Source organism: Daucus carota, chromosome 5 (assembly GCF_001625215.2).
Source record: "Daucus carota subsp. sativus chromosome 5, DH1 v3.0, whole genome shotgun sequence".
Classification (NCBI taxonomy): domain Eukaryota; kingdom Viridiplantae; phylum Streptophyta; class Magnoliopsida; order Apiales; family Apiaceae; genus Daucus; species Daucus carota.
This window is the reverse complement of record NC_030385.2, coordinates 45907159-45927006: the sequence shown is the minus strand read 5'-3', so window position 1 is coordinate 45927006 and position 19848 is coordinate 45907159. Positions and strand designations below refer to the sequence as shown.

At 34.2% G+C, this 19848-nt stretch overlaps 5 protein-coding genes across 8 annotated transcripts; 4 read left to right on the top strand and 1 right to left on the bottom strand.

Moving 5' to 3' along the window:
- Window positions 1–584: 584 nt before the first annotated feature.
- On the top strand, window positions 585–1425 carry LOC108222600 (uncharacterized). The gene is made up of 2 exons (XM_017396495.2): window positions 585–1151; window positions 1243–1425. The coding sequence occupies exons 1-2, from the start codon at window positions 645–647 to the stop codon at window positions 1282–1284; spliced, it is 549 nt and encodes a 182-aa protein (XP_017251984.1). The 5' UTR covers window positions 585–644; the 3' UTR covers window positions 1285–1425.
- A 445-nt stretch (window positions 1426–1870) lies between these two features.
- LOC108223965 (bidirectional sugar transporter SWEET2) lies at window positions 1871–4067 on the bottom strand. Its single transcript, XM_017398451.2, has 6 exons — window positions 3833–4067; window positions 3230–3266; window positions 2836–3052; window positions 2559–2717; window positions 2314–2433; window positions 1871–2219 (listed from the first exon to the last, which is right to left on the bottom strand). The coding sequence occupies exons 1-6, from the start codon at window positions 3888–3890 to the stop codon at window positions 2106–2108; spliced, it is 705 nt and encodes a 234-aa protein (XP_017253940.1). The 5' UTR covers window positions 3891–4067; the 3' UTR covers window positions 1871–2105.
- A 1955-nt stretch (window positions 4068–6022) lies between these two features.
- Window positions 6023–9251, top strand: LOC108223964 (NADH kinase). 3 transcript variants are annotated; one of them, XM_064094671.1, is made up of 7 exons: window positions 6023–6377; window positions 7230–7475; window positions 7557–7637; window positions 7887–8038; window positions 8159–8599; window positions 8749–8759; window positions 8873–9251. In XM_064094671.1, the coding sequence occupies exons 1-5, from the start codon at window positions 6267–6269 to the stop codon at window positions 8523–8525; spliced, it is 957 nt and encodes a 318-aa protein (XP_063950741.1). In that variant the 5' UTR covers window positions 6023–6266; the 3' UTR covers window positions 8526–8599; window positions 8749–8759; window positions 8873–9251. The 3 variants fall into 3 exon arrangements, with proteins under 3 accessions (XP_063950741.1, XP_017253939.1, XP_017253938.1); XM_017398450.2 differs by lacking the exon at window positions 8749–8759 and having other exon boundaries at window positions 6024–6377; XM_017398449.2 differs by lacking the exon at window positions 8749–8759 and having other exon boundaries at window positions 6034–6377; window positions 8850–9251.
- A 1265-nt stretch (window positions 9252–10516) lies between these two features.
- On the top strand, window positions 10517–12066 carry LOC135153030 (B-box zinc finger protein 20-like). The gene is made up of 2 exons (XM_064094662.1): window positions 10517–10961; window positions 11244–12066. Exons 1-2 carry the CDS (start codon window positions 10782–10784, stop codon window positions 11955–11957), a joined length of 894 nt encoding a protein of 297 aa, XP_063950732.1. The 5' UTR covers window positions 10517–10781; the 3' UTR covers window positions 11958–12066.
- Window positions 12067–15298: 3232 nt separating this feature from the next.
- LOC135152971 (B-box zinc finger protein 20-like) lies at window positions 15299–18182 on the top strand. Of its 2 annotated transcripts, none has more exons than XM_064094439.1 (2): window positions 15299–15478; window positions 17381–18182. In XM_064094439.1, the coding sequence occupies exons 1-2, from the start codon at window positions 15299–15301 to the stop codon at window positions 18146–18148; spliced, it is 948 nt and encodes a 315-aa protein (XP_063950509.1). In that variant the 3' UTR covers window positions 18149–18182. The 2 variants fall into 2 exon arrangements, with proteins under 2 accessions (XP_063950509.1, XP_063950508.1); XM_064094438.1 differs by lacking the exon at window positions 15299–15478 and adding an exon at window positions 16721–17107.
- The last annotated feature ends 1666 nt before the right edge of the window (window positions 18183–19848 follow it).

Genomic DNA, 19848 nt, shown 5'->3' with positions numbered 1-19848 from the left:
AAGTCAGGTTGACTTTTAAACTTAGAATGTAATAAATTGAATATTAACTTGAAATCTAAAACAAGATTGATGTAAAGTTAAAGTCGGTATTGTATTTTTTGAACACTTAATTTATAATTTCTATTAATAATAATCAATTCTGTTACTCAAATAAATAACTTATCAACTTTATTTTTCTTAATTTTTTCTAAAGTTATATATTTATGTAATAGATCGAAAACTAACTTTTTTTTTCTTTAAAATTAAAAACATAATTAATTTACAATCGCTGATTAATCCATTTTTCATGAATCATGTCATTCGTTTAAGATTAGATATTACATCGTGATGAACTGTATGGTGCATGATTTGGTTGATTAATATATTTATCCTATTTAAAGGGAAAAAAAATAAAGCCTAACCTAAATGTAGTGAAACAGCCACCATGATGAGAAAATGATTCACCGCCGATTTAATTACAGCAACTTGAAATTTTTTGGATGCACATTTCTTAATTTAAAGCATTCTTCAATATCCCCGTGACATGCTAGAGGCTACTTGCTGGTGAACCGCAGAACACATTAACCATCTCATTCCCAATGGAGTCACTCTATATTTATAGTTGCACCACAAATTCCTCTGTGAAAAGACTATAGCAAAGAATTATGAAAGGTTTGTTGAACTTAGTTGATAAATGTAAGCTTTCAATACAAGGGGCAGCCCTCTTGTTTATATGCACTGCTGGTCTTGTCATTGGCCTGTGCATTGTCATTGTTGTCAAGGTGAAGAGGGCTCGAAAGAACAGGCTTGTTAATGCAGACGTTGAGCTAGGCGGTGACATATGGCCAGAGCAGAGGAGGGCCAGATGGGGTTCGGTGAAGAGGGTGTTGATGAAGTCGGTGAGATGGAGCAATGCAAGTAGGTGGGAAGAGAGTAGAAGTTCTGCAAGTAGGAGGGAGAAGGTGAGACCTTTGTTGGTCTCGACGGGCTTGGCTGAGCGTGGGGTGGGGTGGCAGAGGACGCGGGACTTGGTGTCACCGGTGTGGCAAAGGCCGATACTTATGGGAGAGAAGTGTGAGTTGCCGAGGTTTAGTGGGCTTATTCTTTATGATGAAAGAGGGAGACCTCTCGAGGAGAACTCCCTGAAGGGAACCCCTAATCATGATCACCAGGTACTACTACCTACAATGCCATGATCAGTGACATTAGTTATATAATCATATCATCGGTGATCTCTAATTGTTTCTGGGTTGTGTTTTACAGGATCATATAATAGTGAAGACAACTCTGAGGGAATTACTGTAGATATCTGATCTCGGCCATGGACAAATTTCTGGTAGCTGTAGCCTCTAGGGAAGATAAACAGGGCTTCTTTAGGAGGTTTTCAGGCCACTTATCATTTTGTATGCATCCCTTTGTAGCACCTAGTTACTAAGTTGATGAACTGCTTCATTTCATCTAATGTGTTGATTCAACTTCATTAGTAAGCTACCATTATAAAAGCAAGAACAGAAGTAAAATCAATTTTCACATCACAAACAGGCGATCTAAAAATATGTTTAAAACATTAAAATGGATACACGGTGAGCACAAAAAGTGATCCATTCTGACAGAACAGACTGAAAATAAACACTTAGCATAGCTATTCAGACTGTTTTCTTAAAGCTTCTACTTCAATCTCATCTCCAAATCCACAAACTAATATTGCAAGAAATGCGAGCTAAATTTCAGACAAATGAATCAACAGGTACAGTTAAATATTTGTTCTTTCCAAAAGGAGTGTCCTAGAGGTGTTGAATGAACGCAAATATGAGAAAATTTTCATATTGCGGTAAAGTAGTCCCATGCTTAATGGATCTATATTCCGAACATACCATATCAAAGAAGCTAGTACAAGAAAAAAATGACGCATGAGCAGTCATAACCAATTGGAAATGGCCTGCTCAATGATTACTGAGCAAGCAAGTGAACCAGAAATCCGATGAATAATTGTCCATTCTCGATTATGCCATAAAAAGAAACAACATGGCTATGGTTTTCAATGGAGTGAATTCTCGACAAGAGAAAAAATTCCTTTCAAGTAAAAACAAATAAGATATACAATTGTACATAGCCAAGGCACCTTCTTACGGAAATGACTCTATCAAGGGTTCTCTAGTGTGATCCGTATCTTTTCTTTCGTAATACAGAAACAGCAACAATTGCACAGATCCTAGAATTGTTCCTATTCCATTTGGGACCTGAAATTTAAACAAAGGAGCATATATTAAACATATCACCCAGAGAAACAGAACCAAAGCTCATATGAAAGCAAAGATGGGTATGAAAACTCACATATACGAAGGGGTCAAAATTGAAGATTCCATACAACATGAATGATACACTCATCGCGAATGTTGAAAGGGAGAGGTAAAAGGGCATGAATTCAACACTCTTTGTTCGAATCACCAATCTCTGTGAAAAAATATACACCGAGTTAGCATGATTGTATTTGCATAGATGATTAGATGGTAAGATAGAATGATACAAAATCTCAAAACAGAAACAAAGAGAAAGTTACACAAGCAGAAAAAACTTACGATTATAAACAATGGGGAAGCAAACATTGATATCAGTGAAGCACAAGTCAAGAATCCAACGATGAGATGGCGTGTTGGTCGGTCTAGTAAAAATAAGCTTGCAGATAATATGATTGCAAATACACCAAAAATTGCCATCAGCAACACAAAAGTGTTTAACTGAAACATCAAAATTTTAAATCAGTAACTCATATAGAATATTCAGACCAACAATTCTAATAAAGAGAAGAAGATGAATACAAATGCACTTGGATTTTGGGATACAGGGACAACCAACCTTTTTGCTTTTTTCCGCATAAACAATGTAGAGGATAACATAAGTTAACTGAAACATGGCACCAATTGTATTGACAGTAGTAACCAGCACATTATCATCTGACATAAATGGCGTGCCATACCAAGCACAAATCAAGCAGTTCAAGAGGGCATATAGATATGGAAGACCTGAGAAGTCTTCCGTACACTGGTTCCTCATAATACGCCTAAAAGTGGGTCTGCAATTGTATAGAGAAAAAGGTGTGATTATGCGAAGAAGAACCTGTACATATCTGATTATAACTGCATTTATTTGTGTCCAGTAAACTTAATTCTTGATTTCTTCTTATTTTGCCTTAAAAGTCCAGTTGTAGAAGATCTAGCCAAACGCTGAAAAACTATGGAGCAAAACTTACATCGGTGATATAAAGAGCCCAAAAGCAAAGATGTTACCTGCAAGAGGCAGATGTAATGTAAGAATTTACATTGCCCAGAAAAAGAGAGAATCAACTTATAAAACTACTTTGAGATGATCTTTCATCTCGAGGTCAGATCATCTCAAGAAAGCCAGAGTTAACTCGTGTTGGCCTCAATTTCTCATAATCAAATTATCAACAACATACTCTAGTTCCAAACAATTCCCATATATTATTATTGTAAACCCCATCTCCTCAATTGTACAATTGAACGAGAAAAAAAACAAACCAACCAGACTACACAAACACATAATTAAATTAAACCAACCATGTTAGTTTGAGGCTTAAGATCATATATTATTCAATGTTCAAGAATCACCAATAAAAAGAACCCAAATTCACAAATATCACAATTGCCCATATCTAAATTTCAACAAAGCAAAAATCAAGAAACTCCAAAACTTTCCGAGTGGGAATTCATCAAATTTACAATAATTTACAATAGCAAAATTGTCTCTGAACCAACAAGTAAAGCAAATCTTGTGAAACACATTAATGTATACAATCAAAGTGTTGGAGATCAAGAAGATTAAGAGAGCATACCAGCCACACCAGCTGCATCCTTGCAAATGGTCAACGTTTGAGCAGAAATCATGAACATGGTCAAACTCAAACTCAACCCGGAACTCTCTGCTGATTTCCTAGTTGTAAGAAACCAAGAATATCTAATGTTTATAAGTACGTTTTGTAAGATAATTGTGTGTCTGCTGTGTGGCTGTGTGTGTGTCTGAATTTATATTTGTGAACTTAAATTCGCACGTTTGGAAAATGCTAAATCAAGAAAGAAGATTCCATGTGAAATATTTAAGTGACTTGCTGTCTTGTACGTTTTCTTTCCTTGTTGTCTGATCATATTTTGTGGGCTACAATCGTTTGTGGCTATGGGATCTTTGTTTTCTTTTTCCGCAATAAAAATTCACCGTTATTGGATACACTCTTGGTTCGTGGTCTAGGAGAATTTTAGCATTTTGTTTGATTCGTGGTCAAGAACTTCTTTAATATTTTGTTGTATTTTGTTGTATAGGAGTAAAGTTATTGTTCTCAAAGAATTTTTAAGTTAGACAAAAAAATTTGGACACAAATATTCTAATTATGGTTGATTTTTTAAAGATAATTAATTTTGTGAATGTATTTTGTCAAAAAATCAAATATACACGTTACTCACGATACAACAACTTCCAAAAAATTCCATTTTTAATGTTAGTAATAAATCTATTAATGTAATATATAAGAAACAAAAACCATAATACATTTGTAAAAAAGTTAAAAATATATTCAAAACTGTTATAAAATAATTGGTATCTAACATAGATCGTGATAACTCCTTTTCTCGTCGTGGGTCCAATACACTGTTCCGGGAAACTTGGATAAAGACCTAACCTGCAAAACAACGAAGCACGGGGTGTGTCTCGTGAAGCGCCTTCGCCGTGATAATAAGTGATCGGAATGTGTTTGACAAGTTAGGGAAATCAGAGAGTTTTCACTCTAAATATATGATGCGATATGCTTTGGTAGAGAGAGTTTTGAGAGAGAATTTGCACTTACCTTCCTCTTTGGCTGGGGACCCCTTCATATAGGCCTTCACCCGCTACTATAGCTACAGTGGCGGACGCGGGTCCATACCTACTCCCCAGTCCCCAGTATGGTTGTCTGTTCTGGTGCAGCTACTGTCTTTTTTGTCATTTAGGGATTTGTGCATGCTTTTTATCCTGTTTGCCTTGTACCTTGTAATGATGAGATTTGTTCTGGGATATCCACGCACTGTAGCGGGAGCAGATACTGTAGTGGGTAATTGTAGCGAGCACTGTAACTTGGTACCTTATCAGATTGCCAACCGAGTCCCCCAGAGAAAAGAAAATCATATACAGAAATTCGATAAATTAGGTTGTCAAAATAAACACTTGGTCACAAAGATCTGGACAGGGCTACAATATGTGGTTGAGTGGAGGCATATGTATCAATTATCATGTCAAATATCATGTCTGTCGACAACTCTAGACCATCCGGATTGTCGTCTCCTTCTGATATTTACTGTTTGTTTGGTATGCAGCGGAGTTCATTTCATATATAATTTTCATTTTTTACAAAGTTATAAAAATATTTTTAGAAATATATTCCTTTGTCGGTACAAAAATTAATTCTAGTGGATTCCATTTTGTATTTCAGAAATAGGCTGTATAATTATTATCTTATTCTTAAAAAGTAAGACGTGTCCTCAAATTTTTTTAAGAATCAGGTCGTCATATCACGAAAACATTTTAAGAAACATATTCCTTATGATTTGATTTTTTTTAAAGATTCTTTTGATTTGAAGTTAAATTTAGATTTCATTTGGGGTTTGGAAATGTTCATTATCTTATATATCGTGTGTTACACAGTTGGACAAAGTATTATTTTTGTAAAGTTATCCCATTCCAGAAAAGAAGCCCATACTCGGTGATTAAACCTTGATCTGGAATAATCAGACCGAATTGACCAATAACAGGTCCAGCCCACGGGATAAATTGGGCCTGCAAAATTAAAGGTCTTTGGATAAAGTTTCCACTATATTATCCCTCCCAGTCTCGGCCCAGTGAGTCTTTTTACTCATAAACTGACAACTGTTGCCCTGTTTTACATTAGGAAAAAAAAATGTTTTCACTATATTATCCAAGAAAAATGTATTTTCATATATTAAACGCCGTTGCAGAGAAAATTTGACCGCCATTCACGCAAAAGTGGAATTTCTCATATATTAAATAATTTTGTCAAAATAATATTTTTTAGTTTCATTTTTTCAATTTTTTTCGACTTCAATTTACACTGAAATTAACAATTTTATTAACATAATATTTATTAACGTAATTATGTGAATTTTCTGTAATTTATAACAATCGATCTCCAAAATAAAATTTTTAAAACTAAATAATTATTTATTGAAAAGGAGCATAGTGGTAAACTGGTGGCAAGTTAGCAGGAGGAAAAGAAAGGTTTGGTGATGGCGAGGAGGCGTCTTCTGCTGCTGCTGAAGCCCTTTGACGTCTTTCTAGCCCCCACAAATAATAAATCTGCTCTCTCTGCCGCCATTAAAAACAGCCCTTCTTCTAAGGTAATTCAAAAGCTCCTTTCTTTCAGTTCAATTTTAACTGCAATGCAGTGTACATCAAATGTTTGATCAAATGCCTTACTGAAAAAAAGTTTATTCCATATTGTTATATTATATGACTGATCAATAATGTCCATTGTTTAGTTACATGATTGTTGTGAGTAATTGGATACACAACGTGTTGGTACATTTATGAACTGAGGTATCTCGAGTATATATGTTTCAAATATTGGGATGTGAATTACCTGTTTGACGAAATGCCTGACTGAAAACATTTTTGGGTTTCCTTTTTTCTTTCTTTCTGTTAGTTATGAGTAGTGCATTTATAATCCAGAATTCCAGGTTCAATACCTCAAGATTCTAATATATTTTTTAAAATCCGAATTGAATACACTTGGATTTTAAGTATGATTTTTTTTAAGAATCCCAACCGTGCACCCCCTTAATGCTTGATCGAGAGTTCTCATTGTTATAAACTATAAATTGCGAAATTAGCATTTTGGTATGCGTCTATCAGCTACATATTTCTGACAGTTATCTTGATTCTTGATAAACTGGTACTCCCTCTGTCCCATTTAATTGTATACGTTTCTTTTCAACTGTTCGACACGCATTTCAATGCTCTTATAAAATATAGTTCCGTAACTTATTTTTGAGATTTTCTTTTTCTGAATAAAAATATAACATCCAAACTTTAATTCAGAAAAAGAAAATTTTAAAAATAAATTACACAACTATACTTTACAGGAGCATTAAAGTCCGTGCCGCGTCCCCGTCCCCCAATGTATACTACTCAGGGGGACGGAGGGAGTATTGTTTTCTGAAGTGAATGTGTTACTGTTAAACTCACTGTAGGTGTTAAGTTATCTGGAAGACAGGCGGATGGTTCATAAAGAAGCTATAAACTTTTGTCAGAATATTTTGCGGAAAAAGTATGTTGACTGGAAGCCTGTTTTTCGAAGTGATCTATCACAACCAATTCGTGATGTGGACCTAGTTATTACTGTTGGTGGTGATGGCACACTTTTGCAAGCAAGCCACTTTATTGATGATTCGGTTCCTGTTCTTGGAGTAAATTCTGATCCCACACAAGTCAAAGAGGTTATGTTTATTGCTTTTGTTGCGACTGTAATAATTTTGGTATAAGGAGAATAATGTGTTTGACATTATAAAATGATGTAGGTGGAAGAATGTAGTAATGAGTTTGATGCTACAAGAAGCACTGGGTACCTTTGTGCAGCAACTGTCAAAAACTTCGAACAAGTAGGTCCTAACAAGTTTGGTATTAGGCTTCTTTTATTTATTTTTTTGGTTTGTGTTCTAAAAATAAAGCTTAGTTGTGTCGAGTTCAGAAAAGTGACTCTTCTAAGTAGCATCTTAATTAGGTGAGTTCAATATGCTTATTTGTCTAGTTTTACCCTCTTATTAATATTAAGATTTAGCTAGCTTATTTCGCTTTTTAAATTCTTAGCCTACTTCTTTATACATAATTGATTTTTTAATATCCTCTAGGTATTGGATGACATTCTTGAGAATCGGTCTGGTCCTTCTGAATTGTCAAGAATGTCAATTCGGATAAACTCTGAGATGCTTCCAACGTATGCTCTAAATGATATTTTAGTTGCGCATCCATGTCCTGCAGCAGTATCCAGATTCTCATTCAAGTGAGTTTTAACTTTTCGTTTAGTAGATGTAATAAAACGAGAGATGGATTTTTCTCTTGTATACAAACAAGCTTACATGTTCTCTGAAATTTACATTACAACTACCCTTACGCTTGGCAGAATTATTAAAGATGGCTCATCCTGTTCTTCATTGGTAAACTGTCGATCAAGTGGTCTCAGAATCTCTACTGCTGCGGGGTCAACAGCTGCAATACACTCGGCAGGTGGATTCTCTATGCCCATTCTATCCAAGGATCTTCAGTATATAGTCAGGGAACCAATTCTTCCTAAAGCAGCAGACTCCAGCTTAATGCATGGAACAGTGAAATATGATCAGTCCTTGCATACAACATGGTTTTGTAAAGAAGGGCTTATCTACGTTGACGGTGCTCATACAGTCTATACAATCGAACATCAGGATACAGTTGAATTATCTTCCCAGGCCCCAACTTTAAAAGTCTTTTTGCCTCACCACTTGGTAAAATGATCAGTCCCCAACTTGAACATTATTTTGCCTCACCACATGTTACTGCTGTAGCAAGACTAAACTCGTCTGTGCAGGTACTCCCTCTTTTTTTTTTTTTTTTTGATGAAGTACTTTCTCTTTTTTTAATCAAATTTGTAATTGTATAGTTCTATGTAGTTTAGTCTATGTAACTGTACATACATGTGACTGTGAGTTGCATATGTTTATTGTATACATTGTGCAGAGAAATGAAAGGTAATACATGTCTAGATGAATCTTTACTTGTGGAAGTTGAATTTTAATATGATGCCTGTTATAGGCCTCATTCTATTATCTTCTTTACAGGATATGTGGAATATGTTAAACAGGGGGATGAAACTGACTAGCCGTCGGAAAGAGCTAAAGATGGTGAACTGAAGGCTCGAATAAGCACATTGTGGAAGGCGAAGGAAATCGATGAAGGAGCATCTGTAAATGTAAATCAGAACTCATCAACTCTCTCACCAGATTCTCATCTGTCAATGTGGGACAAACACAGTATAGTATATCTTAATACGTAGATTTGTCCGAACTTTGAAGTTATTGTAATGCCCCCTACCCCAACTCCGGAAAGTGATCCTCCCTACCCCAACTCCGGAAAGTGATCCTATGATACAACCTGAATCATGGAAATTTAGAAAACATCTAAAAATTTTGATATATAACATTTTCTGAAGTTATTGTACTGTCAGAACTTGGATCATGGAACTCTGGAAAACATCCCGAAAAATCTTACTCTAAGATATATAAAATTCACTTGGATAATTATTGGGATTAATCCTTTTTTGGCATGTTTGGCTTATTATTTTTTTTTTGTTAAGATAAATTCATAAATTTAACCTTTTTCCTGAATATAAATATTTATTACTTCAAGGTAAGTATACCAAACTAGCATGCTTGTATGTGACACTGATTTTGAATTTTTTTTTATGGCGGTTGCAAAACGGGCAGCTTCGAGGAATGCTGTCTCGCTGACTCTTCGTTTCACCCTAAGGCTGCGAAGATGAGGATCGCGATTTTATTTATATACACCCAGAGGCCAGAGTGCAAATCCGAAAAATCACAGTGAATTTTGCAGTTTAATATATTATGCATCGTAGCCAAGAGGCCCAAGACGATAAGATTGTCTTCTTCAGAGTCCAGTTCTTGGATGAAAAATTATACTAAAAGAAATAAAACCACAAGGTGAAGGAACCCTAAGTAATGACAAAATATGTTCCAGAGACCCCACACAACACTAGCTAGTAAGGAACACAACACGACTAATTAATGTCCGTATTTATTTGGTAATATTATTGTAAATATAAATTATTTATCAAATTAATGAAACAAACGATAATAAAATCTAGAGCTCGTCATATAACTTAAATAATAAATCTATTACTCGTATTGCTATCTGTTAAAATTTCAAAATATTTTTATCGATCAATATGATCATAATTGCAGAATGTTATTAACGTATATATATAACTTCTAATACACTCACTAAAATATAAATACATGATTTACATTGAGTTGTTTTTAAAGCTAACAAATGATTATTGAATCGATTTTTTGTATTGTAATTTATATGACATTATTTTATTAGAAATAGAAAATGTATACCACTTGAAGTTATAATTTTTTTGCGATCCATTTTGATAATATTATATATATAACATCTCATCTATCTCATATATGTATTCATTTTTATAAAATTATATATTACATCTTACTCATCTTGTAAACCCTAAACACCTCTCCACATCTTCTACAAAACCTAACTCTGGTCTTATCTTTTCATCGTGTAAATCTAAACACCTATTATACTGGTGTATCTCCTTCCACAAAATCTAACTTTCATTTCATCTTTCTTACCTATAGACGCTAAAACATCTCTCACTCCATAAAAACATCTCTCACTCCATAAACATCAACTATAAATACCAACCTATTTCCTTCCCACAACGTAACTTTCATCACATCTTCTTCACTGTATCTAAACACTAGCATATAATTACCTTCATAAATTCTACCTGTCAAGGAGTTATCTCCATCTCTTTATCACACCTCTCTAAAGCTACTTAACTGTGAATCCTACCTGTCAATAGTTTTTCCTTCTCTTTATCACACCTCTCTAAAGCTACTTATCTATAAATTCTACCTGTCAGGAGTTTTTCCTTCTCTTTATCACACCTCTCTGTAGCTACACAACTATAAATTGTAACTTTAAACACACCTCTCTGAAACAACTTAGCTATGAAAATTTTGTGCGTGGTATGTGAAGTGAGGGAGGCCACAGTTTGGTGTTGCGGAGATGAAGCTCCTCTTTGTTATGGTTGTGATCAGAATGTTCACACAGCTAATAAGTTGGCTTCCAGACATCACAAAGTTGCTCTTGTGGAAACTGCATCAGTGCCCAAGTGTGATGTTTGTCAGGTAAATTGTGTAGGTTAGTATAAATAAGTAAAACTGTTAGCTGAATTTGGAGTACTGATTGAAACTCCTGCACATGATTATCACTATACTCATTCCTTTCAACACTTATTAACTTAAAATACTAGTAACAGTGTAATCTGTGACTAATTACTTAGCTAAACAGTAAATAAAAACAGTAAATAAGAAACAAAAACTGTTTCATTTTTTAATTCCCAAAATGAAAACAGATCGAACGATCTAGCCTTTCCTAATTGTATTAAAGACCAAATCTTGATTTTACAGGAGGCAGTTGCTTTCTTCTTTTGCCGAGAAGATCGAGCTTTGCTCTGTTCACAATGTGATCTCGCCGTCCACTCCTTGAACGTCCATGTCTCAGCTCACCAGCGTTTTCTAGTTCCTGGAGTGAAAGCCGAGCTCGCGCCAATCAAACAGAGTCCAGTCACTTCCTCATCAGTGCAAAAATGTGGTAAAAAACAAAAGTCTAGTAAAATGGTGCAAAAGGCATGTCCTGGTGGGCTGGCTTCTGCTGAAGCCTGTGTATCCGAAGGTATCCCAGAGCGGGAACTCACTGATATCTTCGGAAACACAGGCTTCAGTAAAAGTGATGTTGATGACAAGCAAGGGGATTGTTGCACACCAATTTTCAGCATAGATGACATTGAAGTCGATCCTGATGAGAACTTAGTTCCATCCTGGAGAGTTGATGTTAATCTGGATGCTGACGATAACGTGGTTCAGGCCTGGATAGCTGATCAGAGTCATCAGACTCATCACCCTGGTAACGAGAACTTAAGTCAGGGTAATATAGATAGCTCATCAGCAGTGGATGAAAATGATAGCTTAATTAGAGCCTGGACAGATCCAAGTCAAGCCTGGGAGGTTCCAGAGTCATCTCCAATGTTGGACTCAGAATTCGATTTAGTGTGTGTTCCTGATGTGAATTACTATCCATCGCAGGAAAATGGATCCGGTCTCAATCGAAAGCGGAAACTTTAGAAACACTGAGACCGGTTCACAAGAGAAAGGACAATAGCTATGAGGAGGCACAGGGAAAAAGCCAAGTCTTAGGGAAGTTTTGATGCTTTATGTACCGATTTCATTATTCCAGAAGTGTATGTTTATAATGATAATAAACACAATGAACTTGAATCTGATGTTCTTCACTGAATTGAGTTTACATAAATCAAGCGCCGCATTAACAGACAGCTACTTAACAACTTGATCCCGCATTAAGCACAGAAGATTAAAAGCAACTATAGATCACACCTTTAATTTTAAGCTTATTGGCTCATTTCAAAAATAAGCGTCTTCAAATATTCTTCCTCCGTCCCAAAATCCATATAAAATATTTTTATTTCCTAAATGTAAGCACTTATTCCTGCAAGATAAGAAGTACTAGACGTCTTTTACATATTTATTTTGTAAAATATATATATATATACGAAAAAGTTTCGAACTCGCAGGAAAGTAAGTATACAAACCTGGCATGCTCGTATGTGACACTTATTTGCAAAAATTTTATGCCGGTTTAAGAATGTTGTCTAGCTGACTCTTCGTTTCACGCTCAGGCTGCTAAGATGAGGATCACGAATTTTTTATTTATACCCAGAGGGCAAATCCAAAAAATCACAGTGAATTTTGCATTTTAACATATTCTGCATCGTGGCCAAGACGATAAAGTTGTCTTGTTTGAGTCCAGTTACATCTCAAATGGAAAATTATACCAAAAATAAATAAAACCACACAGTGAAGGAATCCAAAGTAATGACAAAATAGTTTCAGAGACACCTCACGGCTCACAACACAAGACCAGTAAGGAACGCAACACTCTAGTAAGGAACGTCCGTGTTTATATATTCATATTATTGTGGATAATAAAATATTTTATTTATCAAATTAATGAAACAAACGATAATAAAAAGTGGATCTAGTCATATTCTAAACTTAATTAATGGAATCTATTACTCGTATTGCTATTTGTTAGAATCTCAGAATATTTTTACCCATCAATATGATGGTAGTTGCATAATATTACATACTGTATATGATATAATTTCTAATATATTCACTAAAATATAAATACATGATTTACACTGAGTTATTTTTTAAGCTAAACAAATGATTATAGAATCCATTTTTTGTATTATAATTTATACTAGCCTTTAACCCGTGCGAAGCACGGGCGGGTATATAGTTCGTAATTTATTATTTAAAATTTAATTTTTAATATCATTTTATTAGTATTTTAGTATTAATGGATTGAATTTTAATTAAATTATATTATTCAATTGACTATATTTTCTCCCGATTATTTAAAAATGGACAAACTCTAATAATGTTATGTAATGGTTCGTGTTTATATTGAAATAGAACACGTTAAAGTTAAAAATAGTTATATGAAGGTTTTGTTAAAACAAGATATTCAAAATTGTATATTTATATCATTATTATAATTTTTTTAATAAAATATTATATGATAATGGATTGTTATGAGTGTTTTTAGTATTTGAAACTGTTTAACAATATAATATTAATAGACTCCACATTTGTAGACTTATAGTACCAAAAGGAGAGTACCAAACCAAAAAATATAACTAAAACCTTGGACTACAAATTATACCCATATTGGCTTATTATAGTATAGTATAGATGACATTATTTTATCAAAATATATGTAAAAAAAACAATACCACTTAAATTTGTAAAACTTTTGTGATTAGATTTACTAATAACACTGTTAATCACATCTCATCTCACTCACATGTATCTATTCTCATAAATTTTTATATCATACCTCAGTCATCGTGTAAACGCTAAACACCTCTCATCGGTCATCTTCTTCAAAAACCTAACTTTCACCTCAACTTTCTCACCGTGTAAATATAAACACTGATCTATCTCCTTCCACAAAACCTAATTTTCATCTCATCTTTCTTACCGGAAAGACTTAACACCTCCCTGTTGTAAATACTAACTCTATAAATACCAACGTGTTTCCTTTCACAGAACTTAACATCTTATTCATCATATTCAGACACCAGTATATGTTTACCTCCATCTTCTTCATCAAACCTAACTTTCACCTCAACTTTCTCACCGTGTAAATATAAACACTGATCTATCTCTTTCCACAAAACCTAATTTTCATCTCATCTTTCTTACCGGAAAGACTTAACACCTCCCTGTTGTAAATACTAACTCTATAAATACCAACGTGTTTCCTTTCACAGAACTTAACATCTTCTTCATCATATTCAGACACCAGTATATATTTACCTCCATCTTCTTCATCATATTCAGACACCAGTATATATTTACCTCCAGAACTCTTTCTTCTCATTATCACACCTCTAAAGCTACTTACATAACATCTAATTCATCATACTCAAACACTAACATATACTTACCTCCGCCAATTCTACATATCAAGGAGTTCTTTTCGTCTCTTTATCACACCTCTCTAAAACTACTTTCATGACATCTGCTTCATCGTATTCAAACACCAACATATACTTACCTCCTTTAATCCTACTTTAATTCTATCTTTTCAGGAGTTCTTCCTTATCTTTATCACACCTCCCTAGAACTACTTAAGCTACTTAGGCCATCTCCAACAGTGGAACCAGTTTTTGGCCTAAATCTTGATCCAAATTTGGACCGAACCATCTTTCCATTCCAACAGTTTGGCCTAAATTTTGGTCCAAATTCATATATTAATATTTTATTCTTCTAACAATTTTATATTATTATTCTAATCTTTTAACAATAATATAAGATTTCATATTAATATTAAACTCAACAAATTTATTAAATTAGAAAAACATTACATATAAACAAAGAAAATAAAAGAAAATTTAACATTTTATTTAATTAACTAAAATAAAATTTACAAAGATTCAATACTACTCCGAATTAATATATTGTTCCCACAAATGCTCAATTAATGCATCTCGAAATGCAATATTAGCTTTTTTATTTTTAAATTTTCAAGCATTTTAATGTGTTGTTAGTTTGAATTATTTTAAGAGTATTTAATTTCATTATATTTCATAATTAATATATATATAATTATTTAAGTAAAATATATTAAATTTAATTTATAAATATTTAATAATTATATTAACATACAGTCATTTAATTAACTAAATATACAAAAGATAAAAAGTTATTATTATATTATTAAAAAGATTTAGGCCGGAATAGTGCCGGCCTAAATTTAGGCCAGTACTGTTCACCGGTCTAAATTTGGACCAAGATTTAGGCCACTGTTGAGAGGATTTAGACCGAAACTGGTCCAAATTTGGACCTTTAGGCCACTGTTGGGTTTGCCTTTAGCTATGAAAATTTTGTGTGTGGTATGTGAAACGAGGGAGGCTACTGTTTGGTGTTGTGGAGATGAAGCACCACTTTGTTATGCTTGTGACAAGAATGTTCACACAGCTAACAAGTTGGCTTCCAGGCATCACAGAGTTGCTCTTGTGGAAACTACATCATTGCCAAAGTGTGATATTTGTCAGGTAAATTGTTTAAGTTAGCATAAATAGGTAATAAGTTAGATGAGACTGATTGAAATGATTAACATAGATTACAAGTAATTTTTGTATTAAATTTTATTCCAAAAAAATCACAGTAAATTTGGCATTTTAATATACTATGCATCGTAGCCAAGATGATAAAGTTGTCTCTTTGGAGTCCAGTTACATCTCAGATGAAAAATTATACTTGAAAAAATAAAACCACCCAGTGAAGGAATCCAAAGTAATGACAAAATAGTTTCAGAGACACCACACAGCACCGGTAAGGAACGCAGCACTAGTAAGGAACCCGTGTTTATCTATTCATATTTTTGTAATCATTAATTATTTATCAAATTAATTGAAACAAACGATAATAAAAACTGGATCTAGTCATATTCTAAACTTAATTAATTGAAGCCATTACTCGTTTTGCTATCTCTTAGAATTTCAGAATATTTTTACCCATCAATCAATATAATAGTAGTTGCATAATGTTACATATATGATATAATTTCTAATATATTCACTAAAATATAAATACATGATTTACACTGAGTTATTTTTTAAGCTAAACAAATGATTATAGAATCCATTTTTTGTATTATAATTTATATGACATTATTTTATTAAAATATATGTAAAAAACAAAACCAATTAAATTTGTAAAACTTTTGTGATTAGATTTACTAATAACACTATTTAATGACATTATATATCACATCTCATCTCACTCACATGTATCTATTTTCACAAATTTTTATATCAGACCTCAGTCACTATAAACGCTAAACACCTATCATCTAGTTATCTTCTTTCAAAAACCTGACTTTCACCTCAACTTTCTCACCGTGTAAATATACACACCTATATCACTGATATATCTTCTTCCACAAAAAACCTAATTTTCATCTCATCTTTCCTACCAGAAAGACTTAACACCTCTTCTTTTATAAATACTAACTGTATTAATACCAACGTGTTTCCTTTCACAGAACTTGACATCTTCTTCATCACATTCAGACACCAGTATATATTCACCTCCATCTTCTTCATCATATTCAGACACCAGGATACATCTTCTTCATCACATTTAGACACCGGTATATATTCACCTACATCTTCTTCATCATATTCAGACACCAGTATATATTTACCTCCAGAGCTCTTTCTACTCATTATCACACCTCTAAAGCTACTTACATAACAATATAACATCTAACTCATCATACTCAAACACTAACATACACTTACCTCCATAAATTCTACATGTCAAGGAGTTCTTTTCGTCTCTTTAGCACACCTCTCTAAAACTACTTACATGACATCTGCTTCATCGTATTCAAACACCAACATATACTTACCTCCTTTAACCCTACCTTAATCCTATCTTTTCAGGAGTTTTTCCTTATCTTTATCACACCTCTCTAGAACTACTTAAGCTACTTAGCTATGAAAATTTTGTGTGCGGTATGTGAAACAGGGGAGGCAACTGTTTGGTGTTGTGGAGATGAAGCACCACTTTGTTATGCTTGTGACAAGAATGTTCACACAGCTAACAAGTTGGCTTCCAGGCATCACAGAGTTGCTCTTGTGGAAACTGCATCATTGCCAAAGTGTGATATTTGTCAGGTAAATTGTTTAGGTTAGCATTAATAAGTAATAAGTTAGATGAGACTGATTGAAATGATTAACATAAAATTCAAGTAATTTTTGTATTAAATTCTATTCTGGAACTAGCTAGTCTTACTGTCTCAGGTGATCCGTGACTAATTACTTAGCTAAACAGTAAATAAAAAAGTAAATAAGAAACAAAAACTGTTTCATTTTTAATTCCCAAAATAAAAACAGATTGAACATCTAGCCTTTCCTAGTTGTATTAAAGACCTCATCCTGATTGTACAGGAGGCAGTGGCTTTCTTCTTTTGCCGAGAAGATCGAGCTCTGCTCTGTTCACACTGTGATCTCGCCGTCCACTCCTTGAACATCCATGTCTCAGCTCACCAGCGCTTTCTAGTTCCTGGAGTAAAAGCCGAGATCGAGCCAATCAAACAGAGTCCAGTCACATCCTCATCAGTGAAAAAATGTGCTGAAAAACAAACGTCTGGTAAAATGGTGCAAAAGGCGTGTCCTGTTGAACATGTCCAGCCGGTTAGAAATATCGCGACTAACGGGCTGGCTTCTGCTGAAGCCTGTGCATCAGAAGGTATCAACGAGCGGGAACTCACTGATGTCTTCGGAAACACAGGCTTCAGTAAAAGTAATGTCAATGACAAGCCCGGGGATTGTTGCACACCAATATTCAGCATACATGACATTGATGTGGATCCTGATGAGGACTTAGTTCCATCCTGGAGAGTTGATGCTAATCTGGATGCTGACGATAACATAGTTGAGGCCTGGATAGCTGATCAGACTCATCACCCTGGTAACGAGATTTTAAGTCAGGGTACTATAGATAGCTCATCAGCAGTAGATGAAAACGATAGCTTGATTAGGGCCTGGACAGAGGAACTAAGCCAAGCCTGGGAGGTTCCAGAGCTCAGATCTCAACTGTTGGACTCAGAATTCGATTTAGTGTGTGTTCCTGATGTGTCCTACTCCCTTGTGAAGGATAATTACTATCCATTCCAGGAAAATGGATCCGGTCTCAATCGAAAGCGGAAACTTTAGAAACATTGAGACCAGTTCACAAGGGAAATTAAGGACAATAGCTATGACACGGACAAGAAAAGAAACCCAAGTTTCAGGGAAGTTCTGATGCTTTATGTACCGAGTTTATCAATCCAAAAGTGTATGTTTATAATGATAATAAACATAATGAACTTGAGTTCTGATGTTCTTCAGTGATATGCGTTTACATAAAATCAAGTGTTGGATTAACAGCTAGTTAACATCTTGATTCCGAAGACTAAAGCACAACTATGGATTACACGTTTAATTCTAAGCTTATTGCTTCATTCTAAGCACAACTATGTTTATATGACACACATGTTATCTGCATGCATTTCATCCGAGAAGATAAGTATGATCCCAGCATAACACGTGTCACTACAAGAACATGCAGCTGGGGTGACTCATCAGTGTGCTCTGCGTAGGAAGATCTGGAGTTTGAGTTGTCATCTTCTCATAGATTATCTGCTAATACATGTGCAACTAACTAGATGGTCTTTTGGAATGATAGGAAGGAAGATAATAGCTGATTTCAATGAATTATATATGTGAAATCTGCATTGATAGGTACTCCCTTTTCCTTTAATCAAATCTGTGATTGTAGAGTTCTGTGAGTTGCTTATGTTTATTGAGGGACAGATTTAGAATTCAAATCTTAGTACACTAAACAAATTTTCAAAAAACAGCTATATACTTTTAAATTTTGTAGGGAACTTTTATAATACACATTATTGTCCAGATGAACATGTGCTTGTGGAAGTTGAATTTTGATATGATGTCTGTTATAGGCCTCATTTTGTTATCTTCTTTACAGGATACGCGGAATATGTTAGACACGGGCAGGGAACCAGGAATTTGGATTGAGGTGGGCTTGATAAGTCAATAACGAACAAAAATATATCTACTGGTATGTTTATGAGGTCAGGAAGACTTAATGTGCAGGATCTAAAAGAAATATACTCAGCACACTATACTAGGTAGCATTCTCTATTTTATTTTCTATATTTAGTTGATTATATTGATGGGCTGGACCTAGTTGATAGTGGGTTTGGATTGACGTAACACATAAATTACATAATTTATATAACTATTATTTTTTTTTGAAAAAACTACCCTGGGCTTAAGCCCAAGCAAGCCGTTCACTGGTGGCACCAAATCTACATACTCAATATCACACATTCCAGTTTTCAACTTCAGCTCCCAGATTAGCATTAATCTGGCCAATGTTATGTTTTGTAACAGCTGCTCTTGCAAGGATTTAGCCTAAAGCAGGGGTAAAGCAGCGCATGGGTTAAAAAATAAATGTAGCTGTTTGGAGCCTGTCATTCCTGGTAGAGTTCACAGCTTAAAGTCTTGAACCATGGGAGCAAAGCTTTGCTTTATCAAATTTATATAACCGAAATAAATAAATTCTTATATGTTTTTTCTGAATATAAATACTTATTTCTTCAAGATAAGCAATAACAGACATCTTTTAAATATTTATTTTATGAAAATTATATAAATACGAAAAGAATTTCGAGCTCGAGGGAAAATAAGTGTCCCAAGCAGCTGGCATTGCTCGTATGTAACACGTATTTTGCAAAAATTTTATGGCGGTTGCAAATCATGGCAGCTTCGAAGAATGTTTATCTGGCTGACTCTTCGTTTCACGCTAAGGGTGCGAAGATGAGGATCGTGATTCAATTTATATACTGAGG